The sequence below is a fragment of the Fukomys damarensis genome, unplaced genomic scaffold (genome assembly GCF_012274545.1).
Source record: "Fukomys damarensis isolate Sample0158 unplaced genomic scaffold, DMR_v1.0_HiC HiC_scaffold_27, whole genome shotgun sequence".
In the NCBI taxonomy this organism is placed as follows: Eukaryota; Metazoa; Chordata; class Mammalia; order Rodentia; family Bathyergidae; genus Fukomys; species Fukomys damarensis.
In genome coordinates, this window is record NW_022900939.1 from 42,184,428 (window position 1) to 42,211,681 (window position 27,254).

Here is a 27,254-nt window from a genome sequence, read left to right on the forward strand (position 1 = left end):
CGCCCCGTGCCCCCGCCGGTCTGGTCTCAATGCTCATAGCACCTGCTGACCACTAGATGGCGCGGAAGGGCCAGCGGGGGCGATGTCATGGCTGAGGTGGAGACCCAGTTGAGCCCCAGCAGAACTCTGCTGGGCCTCATGGGTCCGGGCCTGACTTTTCTGAAGGGCGTAACGCTGAGGGGAGAAGACAATGCCTTCTTTCTGTGTAAGAATGACGTTAAACGTTTAACCTGGCCTGTTATGAGGCCCTTAACCAGGACCCTTGGGGCTCCAGCCTCTCCTGGGGCAGGCTGTTCTCCAGCAGCACAGGCGGGCTATCACCTCCAGGCTGACCCTCTGGCCCTGCCGGGACCTCCCCCTCCCCTCAGACACTGGCCGGAAGCACATCTCCACTACCTCAGTGCTCCCCTTACCTTCTCAGGGATCCCTGCTTACGGCTCTCCGGAGCACTTGGCTGTCACCCTAGGTCCGCGGTTATGCTTTTCTAGCCTGTTCATTTGCCTCCTTTGGTAGAAGAGCAGGTCTTCAATGACATCGGTTCTAAGGCCAACAGAGCATGAAGCTGATCTCGCACCATGCAGAGGATACTCGTGTGTGTGTGTGTGTGTGTGTGTGTGTGTGTGTGTGTGTGTGTGTGTGCCGCACATGCATATGTGTAGGCGTTGTAGAAAACGGCCTGCCGCTCACACCACTGAGAGGAACAAAGAGGACAGCTACTCCAGCTACACTGAAAATTACTCAGAGGTAGCAGCCAGGGTACAAGGAGGACTGAAATGGGCCTTGGAGGTCCTATTTGACTTAGTGCTCTGGGCCTTGTTCAGGACACCGCGTGCGCCAACACAGACCCCAGCTCTGCGTGAGGAACATGCTGGTGAATAGCAGTTCTCCTTGGGTCAACCACGGTGCCCCACAGAGTTCAGTGGCCAGCTCGCTCAGTGGCTGTCTGACCCACCGAAGGTCAGAAAAAGCACAGCAAAACAAAATGAATGCTTTTTTAAACACAGGCAAGTCAACAAACTATGTTTTGTTCTGTTGTAAATTCATGAATACTTGGGTTCAGCGGGATTTTGTTTTTTGGATTGATTGATTAGATTTGTGTATTTATTTTTGGCAGTACCGGGATTGACCCAGGGTTATCACACTGAGTTACATTCCCAGTTTTGTTTGTTTATGTTTTATTTTGAGACAGAGTCTCACTAAGTTTCTGGGGCTGGTCTTGAACTTGCGCTCTTCCTGCCTCAGCCTTCCAGAGTGCTGGGATTACAACTGTGTCCATCCATTCCTGGCTTCTGTATTTCTTGGAGTCAGAAATCCAACATACAAATGATAGCAAAGGAAGCTGGCAGGGGACTCACAGATGAAAAGCTGCAAACTGGCCCAAGACTCTCAATTTTTTAGCACTGATGCCAAATCCCACAGCTACTTTTAAATATTTCATCAAAAGTGATTTGACATCCTTTGAAGATTCTATTTTAAAAAGTGTATAAGGAAACAGGCCAATTTATGCTCATATCCAAAACCAGCCTAGATATTAAAAATACAGTATTTTTTCCATCTTAACTCTAAGATATCTCCAGTAGTGGGGATCTTTCAGCGTTCTCAGTGCCACTTACATAGTTCGTTTGCTCAACAAGTATTTCCAGCGGACCCATACGTCCCTCGTGTTACAGCGCACGTGGGCCGTCAAGGTTCCCACTTCTGGGAAGGCTGCGGATGGTCACGAGGGAAACTGCGGTCCAGTGCAACACCGACCATGGCCCACAGAGCTCCGTGAGGACCGTCCGAGAGCACCGTCAGGGAGGCCTTCTGGAGGGGACATCGAGATGGAGGAGAAATGATGAACAGGGTCTACAAATGGAGGAGGGAAGCGTGTCCCCAGCGGCTGAGGGAGTTTCAGAAAGCACAGGAAGTAACGTTGGGATGCACAGAAGTGAGTGTCTGCGGCAGCGGAGGGGTTAGGACGCGGGAGGCTGGATTTATTTAAGAACAAGGGAAGGACGTCGTGTTTGGAGAACACTGCAGGAAGTTGGACCAAAGGCAGAGAGGCCTGGCAGATCCTAAAGGATGGGAGGGGTGCATGCAGAAGCCCCGACGGGCAACAGGGAGCACTGGGCAGCTTCCATCTCTGGGTAGGAAGCAGCAGGGCTCGGCCCCAGGGCAGACTGGCAGGAAGAGGCCAGGCAGACTGGGACCTGCAAGGGACCCCAGAAACGGCCAGGGTGCTGCTCACAGGTGACTACTTCTGAGACCAGACCGCTTGTGAGAAGAGGTGCTGAAAGCAGTTTCTGCCTTTAGAATCCGAGCACATCTAGGTACTGTGACACTACAATGACAACAACAACAAAACCCTCGAAGCTCGGGGAGAAACAAACTACACAGATGTGTGAATTTAGTTTTCTTTCATGTTTCCTATGTGTATCCTGGAAATTAGAAAGTACCTAATTAGCTCGGGTCACTGTGCTCAAAAGTAAACCATATTACCCACCAATACGAAAGAGGCTTGCATTTTTAGATAAAATACCAACTCTGTTATCAGGTGAAAGAGCCCACTGTCTGCTATTACTAAAGGCAAGATATAAATCTCATTTGTGACATGCAACTGTACTTGAAGTCACAAGTATGTAGTTAGCATGCTCCCTTAAAACAAGGTAGCAATTACCTAGTGATTAGCTGTTAATCTGTCTACTCAAACTGATTTTCTGTCTCTTAAAAATAGCTGAAATTATACAGGGCTTAAATCCATTTGATGTGGAAAATTAGTTTTACCTCATATGCTAGAATTTCAGCGTTAAAGAGAAATTGATTCTAAAGTGTAGACAGAGTTGGCATCTAGAAAAAATATGCCCTACTCTTGATCCTACATTTGAAATTTTATTTGCTGGCAAATCATGAATTATGATGTTTTGTGAATCCCCTGTGCTGGGGAACACAGAGGTAAATGAGATAGAGCTACAATCTGCACTCATAGGGTGTGTAACTCTCATTTCCAAGGTGGAACCTGTCCGTGGGGAGAACCCGTGCTCCTGCTGAGGTCTGGGGGAAAGAGGGCTTCAGGAGTACATATCCCAGTCGTCCTTATGTAGGAAATGTTACTTTCTAACTCAAGTTATAGTAAAATGCAATTGCAATTATTTTACTGATCCCCCCCCCGTGAGGCCACTGCACATTTTAATTCATCAAATTTTCAAAACAAACACCTCATTATCTCCATATTCAAAAGTAAAAACCAAAGTAGAGAGATGTAGGCAGTGCAGCCTACAGTTCCTCAGTGAGAAGGTGGTGGACTTACTGTTGATCAACAGCTAAGCCTGTTTTCAGGAATGTTTACAACATTTCTAAGCAGAAGAGTCCTTTTGCTGTTATTCTGATGACACATAAATTACTTGTATATTTGTAAAAAGTTATTTTTAAGTCTGGAAATCAGCAAACCGTGAGTTTCAGTTTTATTAGCAAGCTGTACAATGCATAGTCTGGGCACCAGGTCTGGAAAGTATCTTACATTTCTGCTAGCATTCAAGTTACTATTCTATGTTTCATCCTAGCAGACAAGGCCAGTTGTTTCTACCTTTTAACAAAGTTAATTAATTTTGAAAAATAATTCTGTTCTGGCTTGTACCTGAATATCCCCTCAAATCCTCACGCACTCATAGGTAGGGCTTTTCAGAGGTGGCTGGATCTACGATGTGTGATTATGTATTAAGGGTGTGTGGCGATTAATCTTGTTCATTGGCTGGTTTAGCATAGTTCTGGTGTGTATGATGGGAAGGCCCACTATGAGTGTGGGCAGCACCAACCAACCAAAAGGCTCATAGTCTGGATGGGATAAGAGGGATAGGAAGGCTCACTGCTGCCGCCGCCTCCTGCCTTCCCTGCCATGGACTGTTTCTCCTCTGCCTGGTCCCTTTCCTCAGAGCCACTGACTGATTTAAAACTCAAGACCTACGAACTGAAAGAAACCTTTCATCCTTTATCTTGTGGGTGTTGAGTATTTTGTCCCAGCAATGAGAAAGTAACTAAGACAAGTAACTATTTACTAAATTTTAGTTAGACTAAGTTTGATATTAGAATGCACTCAACATTTTGTGGAAATTTTTTTATTCCTTTTCATATTATTCTAAGAACAGGTGAGGATCACTACTTCTTAGGCTTTTATACTCATAGCACAGTAGCAAAGGATAACTTGGAGGGATCGAGACTTGAGGCCACGAGCCACAAGATTCTGTCATTTCAGCTGTACTGAAACCTCAGGGATCATGTATCGGACACCTGGGACCAGTCCCAGCATGACAGGCTACCATGCAAAGGCATGCGGCGCTGTGGCCTGAAGACGAGGTGGGGCTCAGATTGAGGAAGCTGAGGAACTGCTACAGAAACTTCCATATTTTTCCCACCTCCGACATCTCAATGATTTATTTCTTTTTTTTTTCAGCTTTAATTGAGTTTATTGGTACTAAAAATGATGAGTACAAAATCAAAATTGTATATGCTAAAAATATCTATCCAACAAATCAAGCCGTCCAAACGACTAACAGAATTCCGGAAGATTAAAGGAAATCATATCATGTAAGGCATTAACATCATCACAGTCCTTGAAAATTTTCTATTTACTTGCCTTTACACAAATATCTTCATTACTTCCCATACAGTATTCACGATAGCAAATAAAAACATCTGAAAGAGTATTTTCCTAATGACCTATTACGGTCAGCTAGGCTTGACACAGAGTAGGAAATAGGAGAGGCTGAAATACACTGCTTATTGGCAGTGAGTTGGAATTCTAGCTAATAGATGGGGTCATATGTACTAATAAAACATGAAAAGAAAAGCATAAATCAAGACTAGAGGGGCTCCTCAGGGAAAGGACACCTCCAAGACTGTGGAGAGAAAAATCATCGGTGGAGGGGCTCTTAGGATGCTCCCATGTCCACAGGCAGAGAAGGGGGAGGGCAGGGGCCCTGAGAAGTCCCGTGCGCTACAGTGCAAACAGCGGCATCAGGAGGGAACGTGCAACCTTGTGGTCGGGAGAAGAGACTGGATCTGCCGGACTGTACACATGTACATGTAAATACGCATGTGTATTACATGAATACATATTTAGAAGTGAGTAGAAATATTTGATATTGGAAAGCTAATAGAGCTGATTGACGGGATTAGTAAATCTCAATGGCGCCGGCATTAAATTTGGCAAGAAAGGGGAAGCCATGTAATTGTTTGGGATGTGAGTCTCATGACCAAGGGCATGAACAGAGGACAATAAACAAACCTGTTCAGAAGAGATTAGATGGTGTGATTGTTGTGATAATGTGGGTAAGAGACAGAAGTTTATGAACTGCCATTCTAGGACACTACCTAGGTGTAGTATTTTTATCATTTCATCCTTGAAACTCCTTGTACCATGTGCTGTTCCTACTTTTTAGGTGAGGATCCTGAGCTCAAACCTGAACTTTCTCTGATTCTTTACTCTAGGCTGCTCATGCTGCAGTGCTCTCCTCAACTAGCTGGTTAGTGGTTGCAGGGGGAACAGACAGTGGGGCAGGGAGCCAGGCAACTTTGTGGAAGTGCAATTCATCAGCCGAAGGGCTATGAGAGCCTAGAATCCCTTCAAAGAAACAGCGGCTGTGCTGGGCAGCTAAGTCTCACTTGTCAGCCCAGTGTCCATGCTGACTGTGTTTGAAAGTTTTGCGAGGCGCTTGTGAGAGATTATGCACAAAGATGTAGATTTGTGGGAGTTTCTCAAAGAGGAGATGACACGAGAGACACAGCCCTTAACAGCCCAGAGCTTGGCAGAACCCTAACATCAGGCACACTTCAGGGAATTAAAAGAGCGGCACAGAAATGGGGGTGAGAAATGTCAAGTTAATATTCTGGGCTAGAGTCGGGGTAAGACCTGAACACCAAAAGGAGTTGCATGAATTAATCTCAAGGATTTAAAAAATTATTTTAAATGTCCTAAACATTAAAGCAATTAAGTGGTTACTAAAATTTATTTTTTATTTTTCCTTATATAACCAACCTGCGATGGAAGGAAGAGATAAAAGAAACCGAAGTAAGTGCTTCTTCGCCTTCCTTTCAATTTGGGAACAGTGGACATATTGTCAAATAGTTCTAAATTGGACAAGGCAGGGTAATGCAAGGTTACACTGATCGTTTCATAAGCTCCTGCCGTGGCAGAGGCCATGAGAATTTTCTTAAAATCTCATTTGATGAGCAATCTGATAAGATAAATTATGGCAACAATTATCTCCATAGCAACAGGTTTGAGTAAGGGACACGCTGTGCTTGCTCTGTGGAATACACGCTGCTACGTTTAGACCTTAGTGTTTCCTCCTAATTCTGCCCGCAAAATTCAGGTGATTTGTTCCAGAATTGGATTAGGTAATAAAATCCATTTTAGCGGGGGAAGATTGGACATTATTTAAAATATTTAGTAAGCAGCAGTGGTCTTGCTCATCTACAGGATACCTTCAAGTTCTCATTTATTACTCTGCTTTTTGAAATACATCTGCAGTTACTTGGCAAGAGCAAATAGAACACAGGCTGGAAGAAGTCAATGCGTAGCGCCACCTACTGTCGACACTGAAGTTCTGTTTTAGAGGAACCACTGGCAGGAACACTGGGTGTGATGTAACTTGCTGTGTCCAAAAGCTTTCAGTGCAAATGCTTTCCTTAGAAGAACTTAACCGATAATGACATAACTCCTTGTAAGACTGAGATCACCTGATAGCGGGAAATAACAGCAATTCCAGTGAAGAACTTTTGACAGTTCTACTTGAGGTGAGCTGAAGTGCTCAGAGACGAAGAAGGTAAATCAGGTGCCAACTTGCATGCAAATACTTTGACGGAGAGTAGCAGTGTCTCCTTAAGTAAGAAAAATACATGTTTTATATTGATATATTTGGGTTTCTAATAATGATTACCTTCAAATGCCACGATAAACGCAATGCAGATGGGTCCGATTTATATGTAAAATAGCTATAACGTAGCTCTACTGGAAGAGATAAATCCACCACTCCAACGACGGGCACCTGAGAAGCATGTAATCCAAAGTGAGTTAACCTCATCTTCATCCCTGACTCCACTCGCTCAAACAGTTAATAGGAGTGTCCGTATTTTCATTATCAATGATTACAGAAACAACCCCTCGTCACTTTTGAAATGCATAAATAAAATAAAGCTTTGTGATCTCGCTGAAGCAATATCTCAACTTTCACTGGAGGAGGAGCTGAGGTGGAGACTGTGTCGTGTATCTACTGATGCTACTGCACTATTATCATTGCTGTAACACAATAACGGTCTGCAAAGGGCAGCACTCCATGACTTGGCGGCTCAGGGAAAGGCAGCTGGCTTCTCAGGCCCATACTACAGCTACTGAGTCAGAGTCCCGGGGTCCTGGCTCAGACGTTTCTCCCAAGCAGCTCTCAGGATGATGACAGGTGCACACTGCTTTCAGCAAATGGAGGGCTTTGTACCGGTACACGATGCACCTGCTGCTGCTACTTTTCCCATTCGCCCTCCGTGACCGCTCCTCCTCTCCTTAGATGCAAAAGCTTTTTTTTCATCTTTCTTTCTATTTCCTCTTATTTTTCTTGACCCCTCTTTCCACTCCACTTAACCCGCTTGTTCCTCTTCTCACTTGAACATTTTCTTCCCATTTCTCCATGTCTGGTATACATTTTAGTCCTTATTTCTTTCAGTTCCTCACACAAGAAAGCCAATGTAGTATTTAAGCACAACTGTCCAATTTGTTTCACTTAAGAATATGGTTATCACCCTGCATATCAAAAATGTACCAAAAAATGTTTTACTTCAAAAACAACGAGAGGATATACTTGAAAAAGACGGCACAAATTAAGCAATGTTAGTGATTCTTCCTTCCTAGTGAAGCTAAGTTAGAAAAGCTACTGACACACAAACTACAGACTTCTGGTGCCCAGGGAAGAAGTTACCTCTTGGTAAGCAACCTCCCCGAGATGACGAAGGACACTTCTGCTAAGGGGCAGACTGAGGGGAGGACACATCCTCACTGAACTGCCGTGCTACTGAGAGCCAAATTCCAAACAAACACATCACAGTGTTCCAGACACGTCCTGCACCCCCAACGCCACACCAACACAGGTCTTCCTTTGGTACGAGTATTGACACATAAATCCCAGTAAATGCTACATCTTTGGTGTAAGGGTTTCCTAAGAACTCTCAACCTGCAGGCTTCTCTTGACATTAAAAAAAAAAAAAAAAAAGCAACCGTGAGTCCAAGAAGAAATTTTTATTTATAAATGAGCACCACAACTAAGTGCAATGTTTAGATCCCAATGGAGCAAGTAGTGATTAATGATAATGGACCTCCAAAATGAAGCTATAGTTCAATCCCCAGAACTGCAGACCAAACCAAACCAACCCACAGCAACCCAACCTGAGAGCACTTTCTCTAGAAACAGAGTGGGGAGGTCCCGAGGAAGCCAAAATGTTGACAGGCAAATCCAGCAAGAATACTTGCTCTCTGAGTAATATTAATCTAGCAAAATTGGGAAAAAGAAATTCAAAATAGTGTTTTTAATACTGCAGTTATGTAACAAAGCCAGGAAAACTGCTACGATTTTACCATTTTAACCCTCAAAGCTTAAAAGTCTGTAATGAGACTGAGGTAATTGAAGTCATTACTTGGTGAATTTGACCAATTTAAAAATTGGGGCACCTAATTATCTCCCTTGTAGCTATTTTTTTCCCAGCAGTATTTTTCTTAAATAAATATTTCATCTGTATAATTCTCTTATACAGACAAAAGAAAAAACAATCACTGTGGTCAATGATGCTCCTTTAATATTTTTACATTGTCCCTTTTTCCATAACTAACAATCCTAATTTTGATGGGCAAATGTTTTAATTTTATACCTTTAGTAGATATAGTAAGAGTTCTTATTAAATCCAGATAACAAATCATTATTTTCGTTAATTATACAAAGCACATATATTTCTCCTTCTCAACAACACAGGGTCTCTTGGCAAACTTGATTCATTTGTTTTGTATTCAAATTAAGTGAAGCAGAAAGATAAATAATTGTTGTTTCCAGAAACCTGAAGAAAAATTAAGAATGAACAGTGCTAAAAATCATACTAAAAATGCACGTTGTTCAAAGAGAAACATATGTTGAAGCTTTGTTGTTGACAAAAAGAGTAAATATGAAGTAAAATTGAAAGTTATTCCAATTTGAAGTGGCTATAATTAGGAGCAGTGTATTTTTACTCACAAAAGCAATATACAGGGACCACAGAGGAAATGATGCAGCATTCACTCAGTGTATAAATCAATTCTACTCTGAAAAACTAAGTTACTTATAAATGCTACAATCTCGGTAAAATAATATGACTGCATATAAAAATATAAAGAATAAATATAAACAAACCCTATTTATTTTGATAAAGACTTTACACTTATGGAAGCAGAAGCATTTGTTAGAAATTAAGTCATTGGAGCCTTTGATGCATAATGCAATGTGTTACATTAGTATTACACTCGGATATATTCAAAAGCTTGAGGTGTGTGTGTGCGTGTGTGTGTGTGTGTGTGTGTGTACAGTTGTTGCTCTTTTATAAGAGACAGTTCATCAAATATTTGGCTCATTCAAGAATTCATTTTAATTATGAAACTATATGCTTGTAAATCATTTGTGGTTCTTTTGAAATCATATTACTGACAAAAGTAAAATGAAAATGCAAACAATATCAAAAACTGTACTGTGTTATATGAAAAGTGTTTTTTGAGATTTGTGTGGCAATCTTTTAGCCTGCATTAAATCATGAAAACCAGCAAATAAACTTAGCAAATAAGGTATTGTAGCTCTCTTATAAACAGCTTTGTGAAATGTTTTCCAAACAGCAGGTGGCAATCTTTGTAAATTTGACTGCAGCAGCACTCTTACCTCCCTGCACTCAGACGAAAGGCAGTACGGAGAAGAGTGAAGAGGCTCAGTGTGTGAATGCTAAGACCGGTTCAGATAACTTCAAATACGAAAAGGGCCTTGTTTAATCATGCTTCACTGTTCTAATGAAATTTCTCTCTGGGCAAAATGAGTGTTTTTGTTTAATGCTTCTTAATACTTAGGCCGCAAAGGAGGAATTCCACAGTGCTAATCTGCAGAGGTATCCTCATCAAAATCTTGCCTGCTGTTTACCTCTTCTCACTCTGAATTCATTTGGCCTGAAGAGTTAACAAGACTAATTTTAGATCTTAGATTCAAGGAACGCCTGTACTTATTGGTACCCTTAATATCCTGTTTCTGCCAGTGTCCTTAGTGCAGGGCTGCGAGAAATGGTCAGACTTTCATTTATAGAGAAATACAAAGTTTTGACCTATGTGTTTCTCTTACGACACACTGGTTTCTAAATTGATGAAGTCACATTAGAGACAGAAATCCATAGCTTTCCAAACTGAAGGGAACCCCAAGGATCTGAAGCCAGTGGCCCCTGCTCTCCCCACCAGCTAGCCAGCCAGGGTGGACAGGCAGCTCCCCGACAGAAAAGCAGCAACCACGATCTAACTGGACACTGGAGGTCTCCAAATTCAGCCCTTCCCTCTCTATCTCTGTGAAATACTAAAATCCCATCCTGTTACCTTTCTTAGGAGGTTCAGAACAATTCTGTCTAATATCATCCTAAAATCATGACTTTTACTGTGTTCTCAGTGTGTCAGTGTCTAATGAAAGACATAGATTAGTAGAAAAAAGTCTCCTAAATGAGCCCCCAAAGCACTATCATCTGCTCCATCATCTGCACACTGCTGACCTGGCATTCTTTTCTATATTTAGATGTAACATTTTCCAGTAGAGTAACACTTCAACTCTTTCACTAGTAATAAAGACCTTTTGCTTTCATTTTAAAATGTGTGTCTCATAGAAATGTCCTTTTACAGTGGAAAATGGGGTGAGAACAAGTAAATAAAGATGTCCAGGGTCATTTGTCAGGGTGACATTAACAATAGAATGTAAGAGTCTGAATCTCAACATCATACCTTTGTCTCCCTAGCTATCGAGCACATCTTTGTATTTCTCATATTTATTTAGTCTAGGGCCATTAGTACTGTGTTCTCAATAAACAAAGGTTTCATAAAAAGTGGTAGAAAAAAATAACCTAACTAATTTAAGCCACACTCAGTCTTATTACTGCTCAGGAGAGCTGCCTTGTATTATTATATTTTACAATGACATTTTGCAACAAGTAACTTAATTCCTATAGAAATGTTCTACAACACATCAAGAGAGGGCATCCCACAAATTCCAAGAACAAGCCCATGGCCAGCCATCACTAACAGCCCTTTCATGGAGGAGTCTTTCCCTTAGTAAACGGTATTTTGAGCCCTGTGTGTTCAGGTCACAAAGCATTTTCTCTGGGGTAGTTTCAGCTCCCTCTTACCGGGGCATCGCTGCTCGCTGCATCTTCGGACCTCTTCGCCTGTCCCTTCGCACTGCTGCCCTGTGACCGCCACGCCCTGACAGGTCCTCACTCTCCTTTCCCAGCCGCCATCACATGACTTGGAGCATCCACTCCAGTGCGCCCACTGATTCCACTGCCCGTTGGCTGAAAGAGAGGAGTCGGCATCAGCAAGACCATCTCTGCATTCTGCCTCGGCTGTAATCTGAGGACATTGGATTTCTCTGTCGTGCAGGAGTCTCCCTCGCGGACAGACGTGACTCACATAACTGATTCACTGGTCAAACACAGAGTGCGGTGATGAGCAGACGCGTAGAGAACGGTGCCTGACCCTTCACGGACATTTCACTGATTCTTTGTAAAAAGTACAAGTTCTGTGCTAAAGGTCATGACTTTAAATATGCTTTATCTCATAGTCTTCTGAATTCTGGCACTTTTTTTTTTTTTTTTTACTATGGAATACAGCAGAATAATTAGCTGTGTTTATACAAAGTACAGCTAGGATGAAAATCTACAGTAAATGTTTAAACTTTTTGAACTACAGTAAGACATACTGCTACTAAGCCTCCTCAGAATACTCCCTCTCACTTCCAACACATGTATCTGGAAGCCCTTTTTTGCGTCTTTCTGAGGTGTGACCAAAAATATGGAGAATGCTGCTGCTGAGGACCGTCCAACCAGACACAGGTTCCTAAAGGGCTGCAGTGAGGCCTCACCCACCTGGCACACCTCATCTTCTGACTCTTCTTTAACATCGAAACGGCGATGAAAGGTCTATTGTTCATCCCGGCCATTGAGGTAGCCAGGACGACATAACCAAAGACACTCAGGAAAGAGCACTTGCAGAGCTGCTTCGGAAAGCAGCAGGAACGATGGGAGAAGTGCGTCAGGGGGCGGCAGAATATGTTGAGGGAGTTAATGGCAATGTGACTTTCACTGCGGCAATTTTATAAAATTCAAATCTTCACTGTACTTTTTTATTGCGCCTGGCACGTGGCCTTCTGATCGCTGTGTGAGAGTCTGGTGCACCCGGGCCCCTCCAGGCTGCAGCGGCTGCCTACCTGTGCATTCCGGGTTGAAGCACTCTCTGCTCTCTGCCCAGGGCCCACGGCACTCAGACCCTCCATGCGCGGCTGCGGTGCACTGCCGGCTCCTCTGCTGGGTCCCGTTGGAGCATGTCACCGAGCACTGGCTCCAGGAGCTCCACTCCTGCCACTGTCCGTCAACTAGCAAAGCAGAAAGACAGAAAGCGAGTCAGTGTGAACAGATGTTCCAGGGGGGAAGCTATGCTGAGTGGAGCAAAACCTTCCCCGGAGGACAGGGCCAGTCATGGATTCTCCATGCATGCACCGAAGGTGCACTGGCATGAGGTATGATTACTGCCCTGAAATTACCACTGCCTTATTTCTCACTTCTATTTCTTTCTTTCTTTTTATCTCTAGTATCTTCTGTCATTCCCTTATTTCTTCACATGCATACATCACAGTCTTTGATCTGAGGATTTGGACACGGAAGAGTGAAGAAAATGAACACTGATCAAGGCATCGTGAGCTCATGTTTCAGAGCGGGAACGCCTAAAAACAAGTCATCACATGCTAAATGAATGGGTTATACGGTGTGCTGCACAGGACGATTTCAGGATGGCAGCAGTGAAGAGCTCGGCAGGGCTGAGGAGTCTTCCTTGATAAACTGAGGCTTCAGCTAAGTCCTGAAGAATCACAAGGAAATTCTTTTGATCTGTGTGCTCTGCAGAAGGGTACACAGGGTCCTTGGCAGAAGACACAGGGATGCTTGCAGAAGGTGGACAAAGGCAGCTGTGGACAAGCTCTGGAGAACTGGGTCAAGAGAGGAAGCAGTATAGAGAGCGTCATCGATGGCCCCCGCAGTGGGTCTGCACGTCCTGTGAGACAACAGGACACAAGCCAAGAAAGAGAAGGAGAGAGGAGACAAAGACAAAGACACACCTGAGAGAAGAAGGTGGGTCTTGGGCTGATCAAAGCTGCTCTGGGCAGCAAAGACAAAAGGCACCAAGGAATCCAGTGTTTATTGGTTACGAGTGCAGGAAAGAGGGAGCAGGGTAGAGCATGGGCAAGCGCTGAGCGCAGTCAGCGCAGGCAGGATTGTAAAGGAGGGCACTAGTAGATCTTTGCTGAAGAGCACAAATGGTTAATTCAGAGGGGAAGAATTTAGTTGGAGTCAAGCTGACCTTGGCTTCAAGTGAACTCAGCCAAGCCCTGCTACTTCCCGACTAGGACTTTAGTCTCTCGGTAGCAGTCAGTAGCCAAGGAGCAATATTAGCCCAACTCTGCTATTTGCTATGCCCATCTGAGTCACATAAAGCTTCGGTCAGACTCCTAAGATAACACTGCCGAATTATTGAAGGGCAGCAAGCTTGTGCCACTTCTAGCTTGCTAATACTGGGCAGATATGTCTGCTACATAGCAGAAGAGGTTGGGAAAAAGGCAGAGGCCACACTGTGCAGGGATGGGTCTGCTGGGTTGAGAATTTTTGCCATTACTCTCAGCTCATTAGGAAGCCACTGTAGGATTTACATGGGAGATGCTGTGATCAGATCTGGCTCAAGACAGAATGAGAACAAAGGGAGAATTGGGGAGGAGAAGCTTACATGACAAAGCAGAAATGAAATGTCTTGGGAGAGATTAGAAAGCCACTAGGGAGGCAGAGCCAGAGGAACTTCTGAAGGAAAGACCTTGGGAACAAGCAGGGGTGGTCCACATGGTTCCCAGAGATCCGGGGTCTGATGACCAGAATATATCAATATAGACTCTTGAACTGGACTTGTCTCTCTGAGATGCAAACTGACATTCATTCATCTGTTCGTTCATTGAAATGATTACTCCAGACACTCATAGGTGTTCCTGAGAGATATGGAAATAAAAGTACACAAATCTCGACTTCAAAAATCTTACAATTCAGTACAATATACATGTAAATAAGTAAATGAAAGGTCAAAGGCAAACCCATGACATGAGGTGCTTTGGCTTTCACAGGGAGAATCACATCTGTTTAATGGGTAATTACAGTAGAATGGTGAGATCTGGATAATTCATGCAAAGGAGACATCACCAACAGAGGCCAGAGGCAACTGCCACAAAATAGAAATAAGCAAAGGATTCAACCAGAAGTATTTATCATGTTAAAATGCACAAACTAGCATATAAATGGATTCCAGTATGGCTATTTACTTTTTCAAGTATCATTCCATGGCTCTTACTCATTTTGATCAAAGATGAAAGAGAATTTGACATAAATCCAAAGTTCTGATATAAGCTGTTATTGCAGTGAAAACTCATTCCAACAAATGAGAAAGCCTTGCAGAATAGGAGTAAGTACTTTCAACCTAATTTCAAACCTTACAAGTAGCTATTAAAAAGCAGTTGTTTAATAGGTATCTAGCTGTACTTAATAAACACCTTGTGAGATTAAAAAAATCACAAAATGCCAATTTAATCATCCTGTTCATGTAATTCTAGCATCTCACTTTATTAAAAGTGTCTGACACAATCCTGCTGGCTATGCAGTATGTTTTCCAGACAAAAAATATAATGCTAGTGAGTCAATATGATATTTTAGATTACCCATTTACCCTCTATTTTGGCTTTAAATGTGAGTCCATTTTTCATTTCGGAATTTTGCTCTTCAAAGGTAATACTTACTGAGCTTTCATTATGAACCCTTACTCTTCTAAGCAATTTGAAGAGTCTATAAAAATACTATTCATACCCTACACTTTGCAATCTATTTGGGACAAGAGTGCACATTTATGCACATTATTAAGAATATTTACAAAATAAAGCAAGCAGATGAATTCAGTGACGCCAAACAAATCGAAGTCATTAGAAGAAAGAGACAGATGATGCCCTCAAACACTCGGATTTGAGGTAGCTTTTGGGATATTTTATTATGCACGCAGCGGTTATACACTCACTGGTAAAAATCGGAGGGTAAGTCTGCAGCTAGGAAGGTGTGGAGGCTGGAAACAAGTCAAATGTGAACATTTTAGGGAAGATACTCTAGCAGAGCAATTCATTTCAATAAAGAGCTTGCTAAAAAAAAAAGGATTAGGACATACAAAAATATGTCTGTGTAATATTTGGTTTGCTCATCTGGCTTTTCCGGACAGATGACTTTGCCTCATCATCAGTAAAAACAGAGCAAAAACTACATGACAACAACAAAACAACTTAAAGACTTTAAATCCATGTGTTCGAATAACAGTTTTTCAGTCCTTTTGATGGTATGCATATCCTATGTTTTGTCCAAAATTCCAAACTGAGTTACTATTAGAAATCTGAGAGGCAATTTGAGGTTAAACACCATAAAATCAAAATGTGTAGGAGATGCGAATGGCTTTGTTTACAAAGAGAAGTAACAGTGACATTGATGATATATCAAGTGAACGTTTTGGGCTGTCGTACTTTACACCAAGAACTGGAAGGCCCTTTTATGAAACATTAACCAAACTGTTATAAAAGAATTGATTTCACGAAGTAGCTCATTAGGCTTAACAGCGAGAGACAAACCCCCAGAAGAAAATATAATGTAAAAGCTCAACACGTATTTTCTTAGTGTGTTAAAAACAAGTTAGCATAAAAGTGGGAAATCACGAAGTCAGAAAGGAAAGGGAAATTCAACATACAGTAAAGAATTTCTCTTAGCATCAGTGTGAGGCATCTCTTTTTACAGATTTACAATAGAACTTAAAAAATCATTAATGATTATATTCATTTTGAGGAACTCATCCCCACATAAACCAGGAGATGGTCATTTTGCTGAATGGGAAAAACGGAGAACAGGGAGGTTTTGGCAGGTGAAAATGAAGTTCTGATTTAGAGATTTAAGCATTTTCAGGTAGGACATGGGCATTATCACTCAGGGATACTGACATATTTAAGAATAAAAACCATTTACCATGTACTTTATCTATATTTCTTTTTTTATAACCCCTCATCTAAGTTGTCTAGGAAGCAAAGGAACGACTTGTTATGTTTTGTTTATCGTCTAACGGGGAGGCCAGTGTAGAGGGGCCACTTCTCCCTCAGCCCTGTGTGCACATTTGGTGTGTCGCTTGGTTTCTGTAAGCTGTGTCATGGAGACAGTCAGGCCCCTGCTCACCCAGTGCCAGCCCTGTGTGGTCAGCCAGCTCCCAGATCTCCACAGGCACTCCAGATTGGTACATTTGGAATAAAGACTCCCGTGCTCTTGTTCTAACCCTATATTCCTGTTGAAAGCTGATCCCTGGTGTGGTCTGATGGCAGGGAAAGAGCACCACATATGGTTAAAACTGTAGACACTCTGCTGCCAGCCAGAGCTGCGTAAACACTGGCAAGGGAGGGTTACAGGAGACTGAGCTGTGATCCACGCTGCTCTCCCAGACACTGGGAATGGAAGTCTGCAGCCTGACCAGCTGTGCACCTGGAGTCTGGGCAGCTGTGGGGACGCAGATGATAACAGCTAAACAGATGCATAAAGCAGGGTTTTGGCTGGAGCCCATATAATAAAGGGGCAGCTTGCTGGGGCAAGGCTCCGCCAGTGGAAAACATTATACTATGGCTAATTCTGAATCTCTAGAAGGAGTTATCATGTTAAAGATTGGGGAAACCTCTAGTCTTGAGGTTAAGAAAACTTTGCATGTTTTGGAAAAAAGAGGAAGGTGGGGTTTGTGGAGGTCACAGAAAGGGGAACCCAAGAGGAAAGGAGTTCATCTGGATGCAAAAGCCAGAGTTAGGGCCTTGTGGGTCACATGATCTGGGAAAAGGGCAGTGATGAGAGGTTATCAGGGCAGGAAAGTGGTATAATTTTTATTTTAAAATTTAATTTTGTTGGATTGTACAAGTATGAGAACAACAGAAGAAAGTTGGGGCTTAAACTCTCTTCTGGGCAGAGCTGTAGGCTGGTTGGATTAAAGAGCATTCATGGGTATAGACAGAAGTGGAAGAATTCGAGATATTTTCTGGATTTAGAGCTGACATGGTGGTAGAGTACAGAGAAATAAAGAATCAGACTGACACTGAGCTTAATCAAATAGAAAAATTTCAAAGTACCTCCCTAGTTTTTAAAATGTTATCATTTTTTAAAGGTACAACTATATGTTGCTTGAAATAACACTTCATCCCTAAGGACTTACATAGACTGAAAGTGAGAGACAGGAAGATATTCCATGCAAATGCAATCCAACGCAAAGTGGGTATAGCTATATTTACACAAGGTAAAATGGGCTTCAAATCAAAAGCGGCAAAGAGAGACAAAAAAGATTATTATATAATGATGAATGGATCTACAGTATTCAGAAAAAGGAAGCAGTGAGTCTAAATATAAATGCACCTAATGTCAGAGCATCCACTTTTATAAAGCAAACATTAATAGACCTAAAGGGAGAGGGAGAATCTAATAGAGTAAGAACTCTGAACTTCAACCCTTCATTTTCAGCAATGTGATTTTCAGTAAAACAGCAGACTTCATGTGCACCCTGGACCAAGTGGGCTTCATAGACATCCATTGAACGTTCATCCAGTGGCTGCAGAATGTACTTTCTTCCCATCAGCACCCAGAGCATTCCCAAGAAGATCATGCTAGGACACAAAACAACCCTCAACAAATTTAAAAGAAATGAAATCGTACTCTCTTTTCAGATCCTAACACAGTGAAGAGAGAAATCAATAACAATGGCTTTGAAAACTATATAAGTATATGTAAATAGAGTACTTTTAAACATGCAGTGGATCAAAGGAAAATCAAAAAGAACATTTGAGTTTCTTGAAACAAATGAACATTAGATATAACACGCCTAAGCCTATGTGATACGTCAAAAACAACACTAACCTGAAATTTGCAGTAACAAATCCCTGCATCAAAAAAGCAGAAAAATCCCAGGCAAACAACCAATCTGTGCCTCTCAAGAAAGAAGAAAATCAAGAACAAAATAAATTCAAAATTAGTAGAAAAAAGGAAACAATAAATATCTGAATTTGAGACTTAAAAAATATAAATTATCAATGAAAAAAGGACCTGGTTATTCACAAAGTTAAAAAAGACAAACCCTTAGCTCAATCAAGAAAAAGAGAGATTTTAAACAAGTGAAATTAGAGATGAAAGGGTAGATATTACACTGGGCAGTACAGAAATACAAAGGGTCACTAGAGATTATTAAGACAAAAATACACTAACAAATTAGAAAAAACAGAAAAACAGACTAATTACTAGACCCTACCATACACCTTACCAAAACTGAATTATAAACAGAAAACCTGAACAGGTACAGAATAAGTAACTTTCTTTCAAACACAAAAAACTACGATCCATCACGGTTTACAAAACAGAAAACACAAACATAATCAAGGAATAAATAAGGGACACACAGCCCACCGACTCCCCACTTGGTAAGAAGTGGTGATTTTAGTGTTTCTGAAGGTGTCTCGGCCCAGGTCCCAGGGTGCAGCCCTTCCCTGTCACAGTGAGCTGGGTGTAAGGCAGTACAGTCGGACACCTGGGTGCAGAAGTTTTGCATCCATCCATCCTTTGCGGGAGAAGGGAGCTCATCAAGGCTGAAGCCATGCAGAGATCTATACGGTTTCCTTTTCTATAGTTAAAAAAGCAAACTGCTTGCATAAATGAGTTGATTAATGAAATTTGAATAGATTCATAAGGTTTTAAATATTTGGCACAGCAAATTTTGGAAAAATGGGAAACAAAGTAGGTCCACTTTTTGTCCCCTTTTCTCACCAGCTGTCAGACAGTGAGATGCTCTCTGGAAAAGCCTGGTTTTGTGCCAGGTGGCCAAAGTGAGCCGTGTGAAGGAAAAGTCTTCCCTGCCCCGTGAAGGATCCAGGATCTCCACTGGCCTGGTCCACTCCAGAGCAGGCCCAGGAGGCCCTGTGAGGCCCCTCCTCCCAGCCCCACCCCAGGCACCATGCAAATCAGCCAACATTACTGGTGGAGTGCATCAGACGACACAGTTGCATGCCAAACAGTTTCTTAAAGTCAAAAACATTTTTCATGGAGTTGAACACATTTCGTGTGTGTGTGTGTGTGTGTGTGTGTGTGTGTGTGTGTGTGTGTGTCTTTTTCAAGGGTAAAACCAGTAAGATGAAACAGCAACTAGGAATTTATTCTGGCCCTTGTGTTCTAGGGGGTTGTAGGTATGCAACATGGATCTTTCTCCCCTTCCTATTACAAAGGCCTCGATTCTGTTCCTGAGTTCATCCAGACACCTGCTGGCCTCCTCTTAGGGACAGTGTGTGGCCAGCAGCCTCCCTGGTGAGATCAAGCAAGTCTGAGCAGAGCCTTCCTCCACCTACCAGGCTTGCTGTCCGAGTCACAGGTAAATCAAAGAAGCAGACCGACAGGACCACAACCACCAAGGCAGTCTGACCCAACACTGAGTCCGCAGGGACCACTGTCTCAACCCCTTCCCTGGGGAGATGAGCCACGTGTGGAATGTGGATCCAGCAAGGGGAGAACACCTGCCAAGAAACAGCGCGATGGACTGGAGCCATCCCAGGCCATCCTACACTGCTCCCGTGCGTTTCACCTTCCAGAGCCCTTCTCTCATCCAGGCACTCCAGTGAGAACAAAACTCCAAGCCACCCCATCATTAAACCCTAACCCCATGTATACTAAGGAGAGTTCTCTCAGACCAAGGTGGTGTCCAGAACTTCTCCGGTCCCCAGACACCACCCTGGGGCCTGCCCTGGTTGCTGCAGATGCTCAGTGATCCTCTCTCCGCTGCCCTGCTGCCGGACGGGTCTGATCTCCACACTGCTCCTAGGCCGTCTTCTGCTGCACAGAAGATCAATACTTTTCCACTCTTTTGAAGTTCTTAGAAGGCATTTTCCCACGAAGAAACAGTTCTTCAGCGTCCGTAAACTGGAGAGTCGTGCAAGATGCTCTGCAGAAAGATGGCCACGGCAAGAATGGCACTCCCACAGCAGGACACCGCACCCTTCACTCACGCCAGGCCTCCGCCTTGGGTGTCTCCGTGTCCTCTTCCCTGCTCCTCCTCCAGGCTCCACCATGATCCACTTGTTCCCCAAGTACCCGGTGTTTCCTCGTTTCATCTGCTGTGGCTCCAAGATCCTGCCCTTCGCAGTATCCCAGTAACGTCAAGAGGGAGACAGCAACTGTCTCAGCGCTCTGGGATTATCTGAGAAGCTGTCCCTTCCCAGTCCTGGTTTATGCTGACAGATCCGTATCGCCTTGAACTACGTTCATCTCAAAGGCTGAGCCTCAGAAAGTGGTGGGAGAACCAGGCACCACGGACAGACACTTTCCACAGCACCGTCACGCTCCTGCCTGAACCTGCTCAGTTTCATGGGTTTGGCTCCCAAACCGATAACAGAAGAAGAAAAATGAAGCCTTTTTTTTTTTCACTTATTTTTAAAGGCATTTGCCCTGAACAAGAGTTTGCGACTCCCACGGTTTGGTAGGTAAGGTGGGTGAAAGGTCCAAGGCATGGGCAGCAGGCTTCCTGCTCAGCCCTGCAGCCTCAGGTGCAGACCCTGTGCTTTCCCACCCAACTGTAACCCTGCTGGCTGCTGGCCGGATGGAAAAGAAAAGCGCCAACAACAACAACAACGAAAAAAGTGAAACAAAAACAAAAACAGATCAACATCTAAACAGCCCCCTGCTCCAGCAGGACTGAGAATCTTATTCCTCCCCTGAAATAATTGCAATAATTGAAGAACAAAGAGAGCAAAATACTTAGTATGAATGGCCTTCACTGCTAACCTCTTCACCATGACCCTCCCCTTTTATATATTTCTCTGAGTAAAATAAATTCATGAATGGCTTTTTACACAGGAACATGCAAGAAAAGAGTCTGGAACCTGACCTACCATGGGAGCAGCGCACCTGGCCCTCCTGCAGTTTCCTTGTCAGGAAGTATAAGCCTCAGGAGCTCCCTTCCCTTTCCAGTTCCATAACCTGCCTGGGTCCCACTGGCCAGGAAAACAGTATATTCTTAACCCCTCTAACACAGAAGAGATGATGCCCAACCTGCCCCAGTGCTAAAGTAAAGATATCCTACGTTCATGGTTGGAAGAATCAATATTGTAAAACTGTCCATGCTACCTAAAACAGCCTACAAATTCAAAACAATCTCTACCAAATTATCAATTAAATTCATAACAGAACCACCAAAAATCATGTAGCCAAAGAAAACTTGATCAAATAGAAAAAGTAGGAGGCATTATATCATCTTAGTTCAAAATACATTGCAAAGTGGTAGTAATCAAAATAATAGGATATGGGCATAAAAATAAACACATAGCCGAATGGAACAGAAGAAAGAGCCTAAAAGTAAACACACACACACACACACACACACACACACACACACACACACAGAGAGAGAGAGAGAGAGAGAGAGAGAGAGAGAGAGAGAGAGAAAACTGTCTTTCAACAAGGTTTTAAGAGCATGCATTGCAGAATGTGGTTGGAAAATTGGATATTCACATGGATCAGGAGGAACCTGGGACCTGATACCTTACTAGTTCCAAAAGCAACTAAAAATGGATTCAAGACATAAATCTAAGACTGGAGAAAATGAAACTATTGAAGACAACATGAGGAAGTGATGAGGATTTTTTGGATAAAAACCAAAAATCATGGGAAACGAAAGAAAAGATAACAGCACAGTAAATTATATCTACTAAAAACTTCCTGGACAGAAAAGGAAATAACCATCACAGTATAGAGAGTGGAGAAGATAATGCCAAACTATCTATGTATCTGACAAAAGGTTAATGTCTAGAATGCATAAAGAACTTAAAAATCTCAAAAGTAAAAATGGGATAGATGTAAATAGTCATTTCCCCAAATAAAACATAAACAGCTACAACAGGTATACAAAATGCTCAACCTCACCAAACAGTAAGGAAATGCAAATCAAAACCATAGAGATCACTCCAACCAGGAGGAATGGCTATTCAAAAAGTCTGGCAACAACAAAGGCTGGTGAGATTGTGGAAAAAAGAAAACTTGCATACTACTGGTGGGAAGATGACTTACTACAGTCATTATGGAAAACAGTATGGAGTATCCTCAAAAAATCATAAAGGACTGGAAAAAATGAAACAAAGCTTTTGTAAATGAGAAGGGCATGAAGGGTTGAAGGGAGAGGTGGCGAAGGGGAAAAAAAAGAATTAAGCTATATCACGTACAGGTACGAATTCCCTGTGATGAATGTGATCATTATACATGGCAAAAATGTACTAATATAACATAAACAATTTTTAAAAGATCAATTTTAATTATTGCTGTAAGAAACGTCCTGTTTTGAAAATTAATTTTGCTTTTTTTAATGTTACAAGTACTTACATAACATGTTCACAAATAAAAAATTAGCATTAAAAAAATTAAAGACAGAACCGCTCACTGACTGATCCAGCAGTCCCATTTCTGGGTATGTAGCCAAACAAAATGAAAGCAAGAGGTTAAAGAGACACCTGTACTCCTATGAACCCTATTCACAGTAGTCAAGGAAAAGAAATAACTGAAGGGTCCAGCAACTGATGAAGAGATAAAAAGGTGGTACATAATAACAATAAAATATATAAAAAGCCTGAGGTGCTCATGTTCCCTACAACATGAATAGAACTGGTGCTCATTACATTAAGCGGAACGTGCAAACACAGAAAGGCAAGCACTGCACTGCGGTCCTATGTGGAGAATGTGAGAAGTTGATCTTGTGGAAGATGAGAGTGGACAGATGGTTACCAGATGTGGGGGAGAGTAAAGGGGAGGAAGAGGTGGGGAAAGATTTCCAGTGGACTTGAGGTTATACTTGAAGTAAATTCCAACGTACTAGGGCAGATTCGTGGCTATAAATAACAATAATGTACCATATATTTCAACCAAACACTGTGCCTTTCAAATTTCTTTGAAATGTAATCGTCCTATCTCCCCCTGTCCAATTTGGTAAACATTATGTTATATATTATATATATATATCTATAGTTTACAAGTAGGTTAGAATTAACACTTTCTTAGACCTTTTTAATTTCTCTTCATTTCCATCATTAGCACTTGCAGTAGGATTTCTTTTCTCTTTTCTTTTTCGATTTAAAAGATCCAAATATGTACTGCTGTATGAGTGATTTTATAAAGGCGCCCAAGACTAGAGAAAATTAAGACTATGTTCTGAAAAGAAGAGAACGCCGAGATTCAGACTGAATGTCTTTCCTTACACACCAATTTTGCACGAGAGTTAATTTTTCACTTCAGCAATGTGACTGTTTACCAGATTTTTCCAGATTTAGAAATGTTAAAGCCATAAACACTAAATTGCTAAATTTCTGATATATATTGCTCTATGGACTTCCTCCTGACATATACATGGGGCTGCGATGGTGTTTACCTGGAAAAAGCTATCTCCTGTGTACAGGGCGTGAATTAAATTCTATGATGTATTCTGATAAAGTATTTTTTTAGAGCCAAATTTCCATTCTTGACCACTAACTGGTCGAAAATTAGATTAATTAACTTAATAATGATCACAGCATAAGTTATGTACCCATCCATGAAGTTATGAAAGTTCTGGGTAAGTTAAAAAAACCATTCTGTGTTTATTCTAGGTTGAATATTGCCGAGTAAGTCAGACATAGAGAGCTGCAAGGAGAAAGTTCCCAGGCCCTGACTCCGAATCATTCTGATTTAGTGACACAGCATCGGACAGTTCAAGTCTCCATTGAGATCGGAGTTAATCAGAGACCTAGAAAGACCCTCTGGAGTACAAGGCTGACGTGGAAAAGAGCCTCCTGCTTTGGTCATATGCCACAGAGCAATAAACTATGCTTCCCATTTGCTATGTTAAAAGAAACTGTAAAGGCAGAAAAATTTTTAAATGCAGTGATTACTGTTTTAAAACTTTGAAGTGAATATGTAAGCAAGTGACCATGTTAAGGCTAAAAAACTTGGTAACGATGTTAAAACAAATTTAAAAGAGGAAAAATTAAATAGTAAAATAAAGTACAGCAAAGTTAATAAAACCACGATTAACTTAAAAAAATTTAGAAGCTAAAAAATAAAGCTTGCTGGAATAATGTGAAGATCTAAAATTACATAAATACAACTGTCACACAACAGTCTAGCAGTTCAAGAAGATAAAATCCAAACTAATGAAAGAACAGGTTAAGAAGGCAGCATTTGTGTTTCAAGCAATCCCATGCTCCTGTAGAGACGTTGGGGACCTGTACACCAGGGTGAGGAGAACACATAGCTTCTCCCCAGCCACTGCAGGTTGGCTGCCTGACACATCCTTCTGGAGATGCTGAGGGCTGAATTTTAAAGTCATCCAAATTTTTCGGTTTGCTCTAATAATAAAGGTGCCTGCATCCCAGTGTGTTCCTGAGGACTTTTCTTTAGGTGCTTCTTCTCCTCTCAGGATTGTAATAAAGCAAATGTTCCTAGAAACTGCAGGAGGCCGGATCCCCCAGGGACAGGTACACAGACAAGTGGGTGTCCCGTGTGTGTGACACAGTCCAGCCCAGGCTGACCAAGCCTGCAGGAAACTGCTTCTTCCTGCAGCACATCAGGAGGAGGAGCTCTGAGCCTACGATCCTGAGTTTGATTTATTTCTTCCAAAAATCCCTCAGTATCAAAGTAGTATCTCCATACAAATCTCGGTAAACCGCCTTCATTTCACATCACAGTTTAGACTTCTCTAGGTACCTCCATCTACTTTTCATACTAGCGTTGTCAGATGGCAGAGTAGTAAATTTTGGTACATTTAGTAAATGAGAAAACAGTAATCGAGAAGGTAAGTAGGCTGCTTAAGTAAGTATCTGTAATTAAGAATTGGGACTGACACTTTATCCATGTGCTCTGAATTCCAAGCCACTCTGCCACCAAATAGAATTCATTTTTACATTTCCAGTATATACATGGAAATTACTTATTTCCAATACATCTATCACTTTACTGCTGTTTCCAGGGATATTTACTCTATCCTGTAAACACACTTTCGCCTGAGGAATGGCAGACTACAACAGGCAGCAGGACCAAATTCGAATCACTTCTGGCCCTCATCCTCAACTACCGACAAGGAAAGTATCATTTATGGCGTAAATTACTTTAAAATAAAGCTGGAGGTTCTAGATTAAGAACTTGCGCTTTTATGTTCTCTGACTTGCTATATTTTGGGAAGTTTTATATAACTTTTATGGGGGGATACATATATTACACTTTTAATATATTACATATTATAATTTTAATGGTGGAATGTAAACATTCCATTATGTCTGATGCTTTTTCCCAGTTAAATTTTAATAAAGGTCAAAGCCAATAAAGACAGAGGCGTCTAACGTTCCTGGACCACCATAGAGAGCGCCACCATGAAGGGACATTCCTTGATGTGACCTGACGCAGCTGGACAGCTCCACTGCCAGGAGCCTGCCTGGCACTCATGCGAATCTCCTCTGTGCTACCTCTTGTTGGACCTGAACATCTACGGAACACGAATGCTGGACACACTCACTCCAGAGACAAAAATGAGGTACCAGGAGTCTCCCGGTCTCTTAGCGAGTGCGAGTGGCTATCGCTTCTTTGCCAGTACGAGTAGCCTTCCTTTTCTCTAGGTAATTCACTAACATACACAGCAGCATCTCACCCAAAACCAAGTTCCTCTTTCTTAACTCTTTCCCCAAATCACACAACTTTGAGAGCCCAAATTCTAGAAGAGTCTTTTCTAACACTCTCGGGAATACCTCCAAGCGCCCTGTCTTGGTTTTCTCTCACTTCCAAGAGTCACAAACTCAGCTTGTAATTCTGGTGGACTTTTGCTGGTGGATACCAACACCACACAATTGTTTGACAATGATTACATAAAGTATCTGCCTACACCTAGATCTTATAGAGTTCCACCTATTCTATCTTCCAGTAGACTTATAACAGACACTGGTGGGGCTGTGGGGGAGAAGGAACCCTCTCCACTGCTGGTGGGAAGGCAGACTGGTGCAAACAATATGGAAATCAGTGTGGAGATTCCTCATAGTACCAGGATTAGAGGTCCCATTTGACCCAGATATTCTCCTCCTGTTATCTTTCCCGGAGTACTAAAAGCATCATACCACAGTGATATATGTTTACCAATGTTTATAGCAGAAATAGTGGAAATAGGTCAACGGCCCATAAATGGATGACTGGATAAAGAAAATATATTACTCAGACATAAACGAAGCTAAACGAGACATTTCTAGGTAAATGGATGCACCTTGAGTTCTTATTCTTAAGTGAAATAAATTTGGTACATGTTTATATATCACATTGTTTGTCTGGAAAGTGTAAATAAGGACCAGTATGTACAACAGACATTGGGAAATAAGAACAAAATGTTCCAGTGACAAGGGGAACCAGTGGGGGGGGGGAAAGAATCGCATAAAAAAATGGAAACAATTTTTGTAAATAAGGAGAGGAAGAGGAGTATAGGGAAAGCAAGAGAATAGGACAGAAAGAAGAATCAAGATAAACCATGTACAGGTACAAATTCCCTGATAAATGACGTCATTATGTGTATCTAAAATGTACCAACGCAATGACTTAAAAAAGAATATTCATAGCTGAATGATGTAAAGAAAGCCTCCTGTTCCTGATAGCTAAGTACTTACTTCATCACTAGAAAAGTGTGTGGAAAGTAGACTTTAAGAAAGCTCATCACAATGCTTGGCCTGATGAGTGCTGTATGTCTAAGTCATTATGGAGCTCAACTGGGGTAAGAGAACATACATCACGGTAGTAACAGATTCCATATTTAAATATCACTTCTTATTTACCCTTATTATCTATTTTACATTCTAAAAACAAGTAAGAGTGAG

At 42.0% G+C, this 27,254-nt stretch overlaps 1 protein-coding gene across 2 annotated transcripts in view; it reads right to left on the minus strand.

Moving 5' to 3' along the window:
- The window catches only part of Adgrb3 (adhesion G protein-coupled receptor B3), a 665,862-nt gene that overhangs the window by 368,929 nt on the left and 269,679 nt on the right, over positions 1 to 27,254 (minus strand). For both annotated transcript variants that reach the window (XM_010617866.3, XM_010617865.3), the window contains exons 5-6: positions 12,486 to 12,650; positions 11,407 to 11,571 (exon numbers count right to left, since the gene is read on the minus strand). In XM_010617866.3, coding sequence (XP_010616168.1) covers positions 11,407 to 11,571; positions 12,486 to 12,650 — 330 coding nt within the window. The remainder of the gene's footprint in view (positions 1 to 11,406; positions 11,572 to 12,485; positions 12,651 to 27,254) is intronic.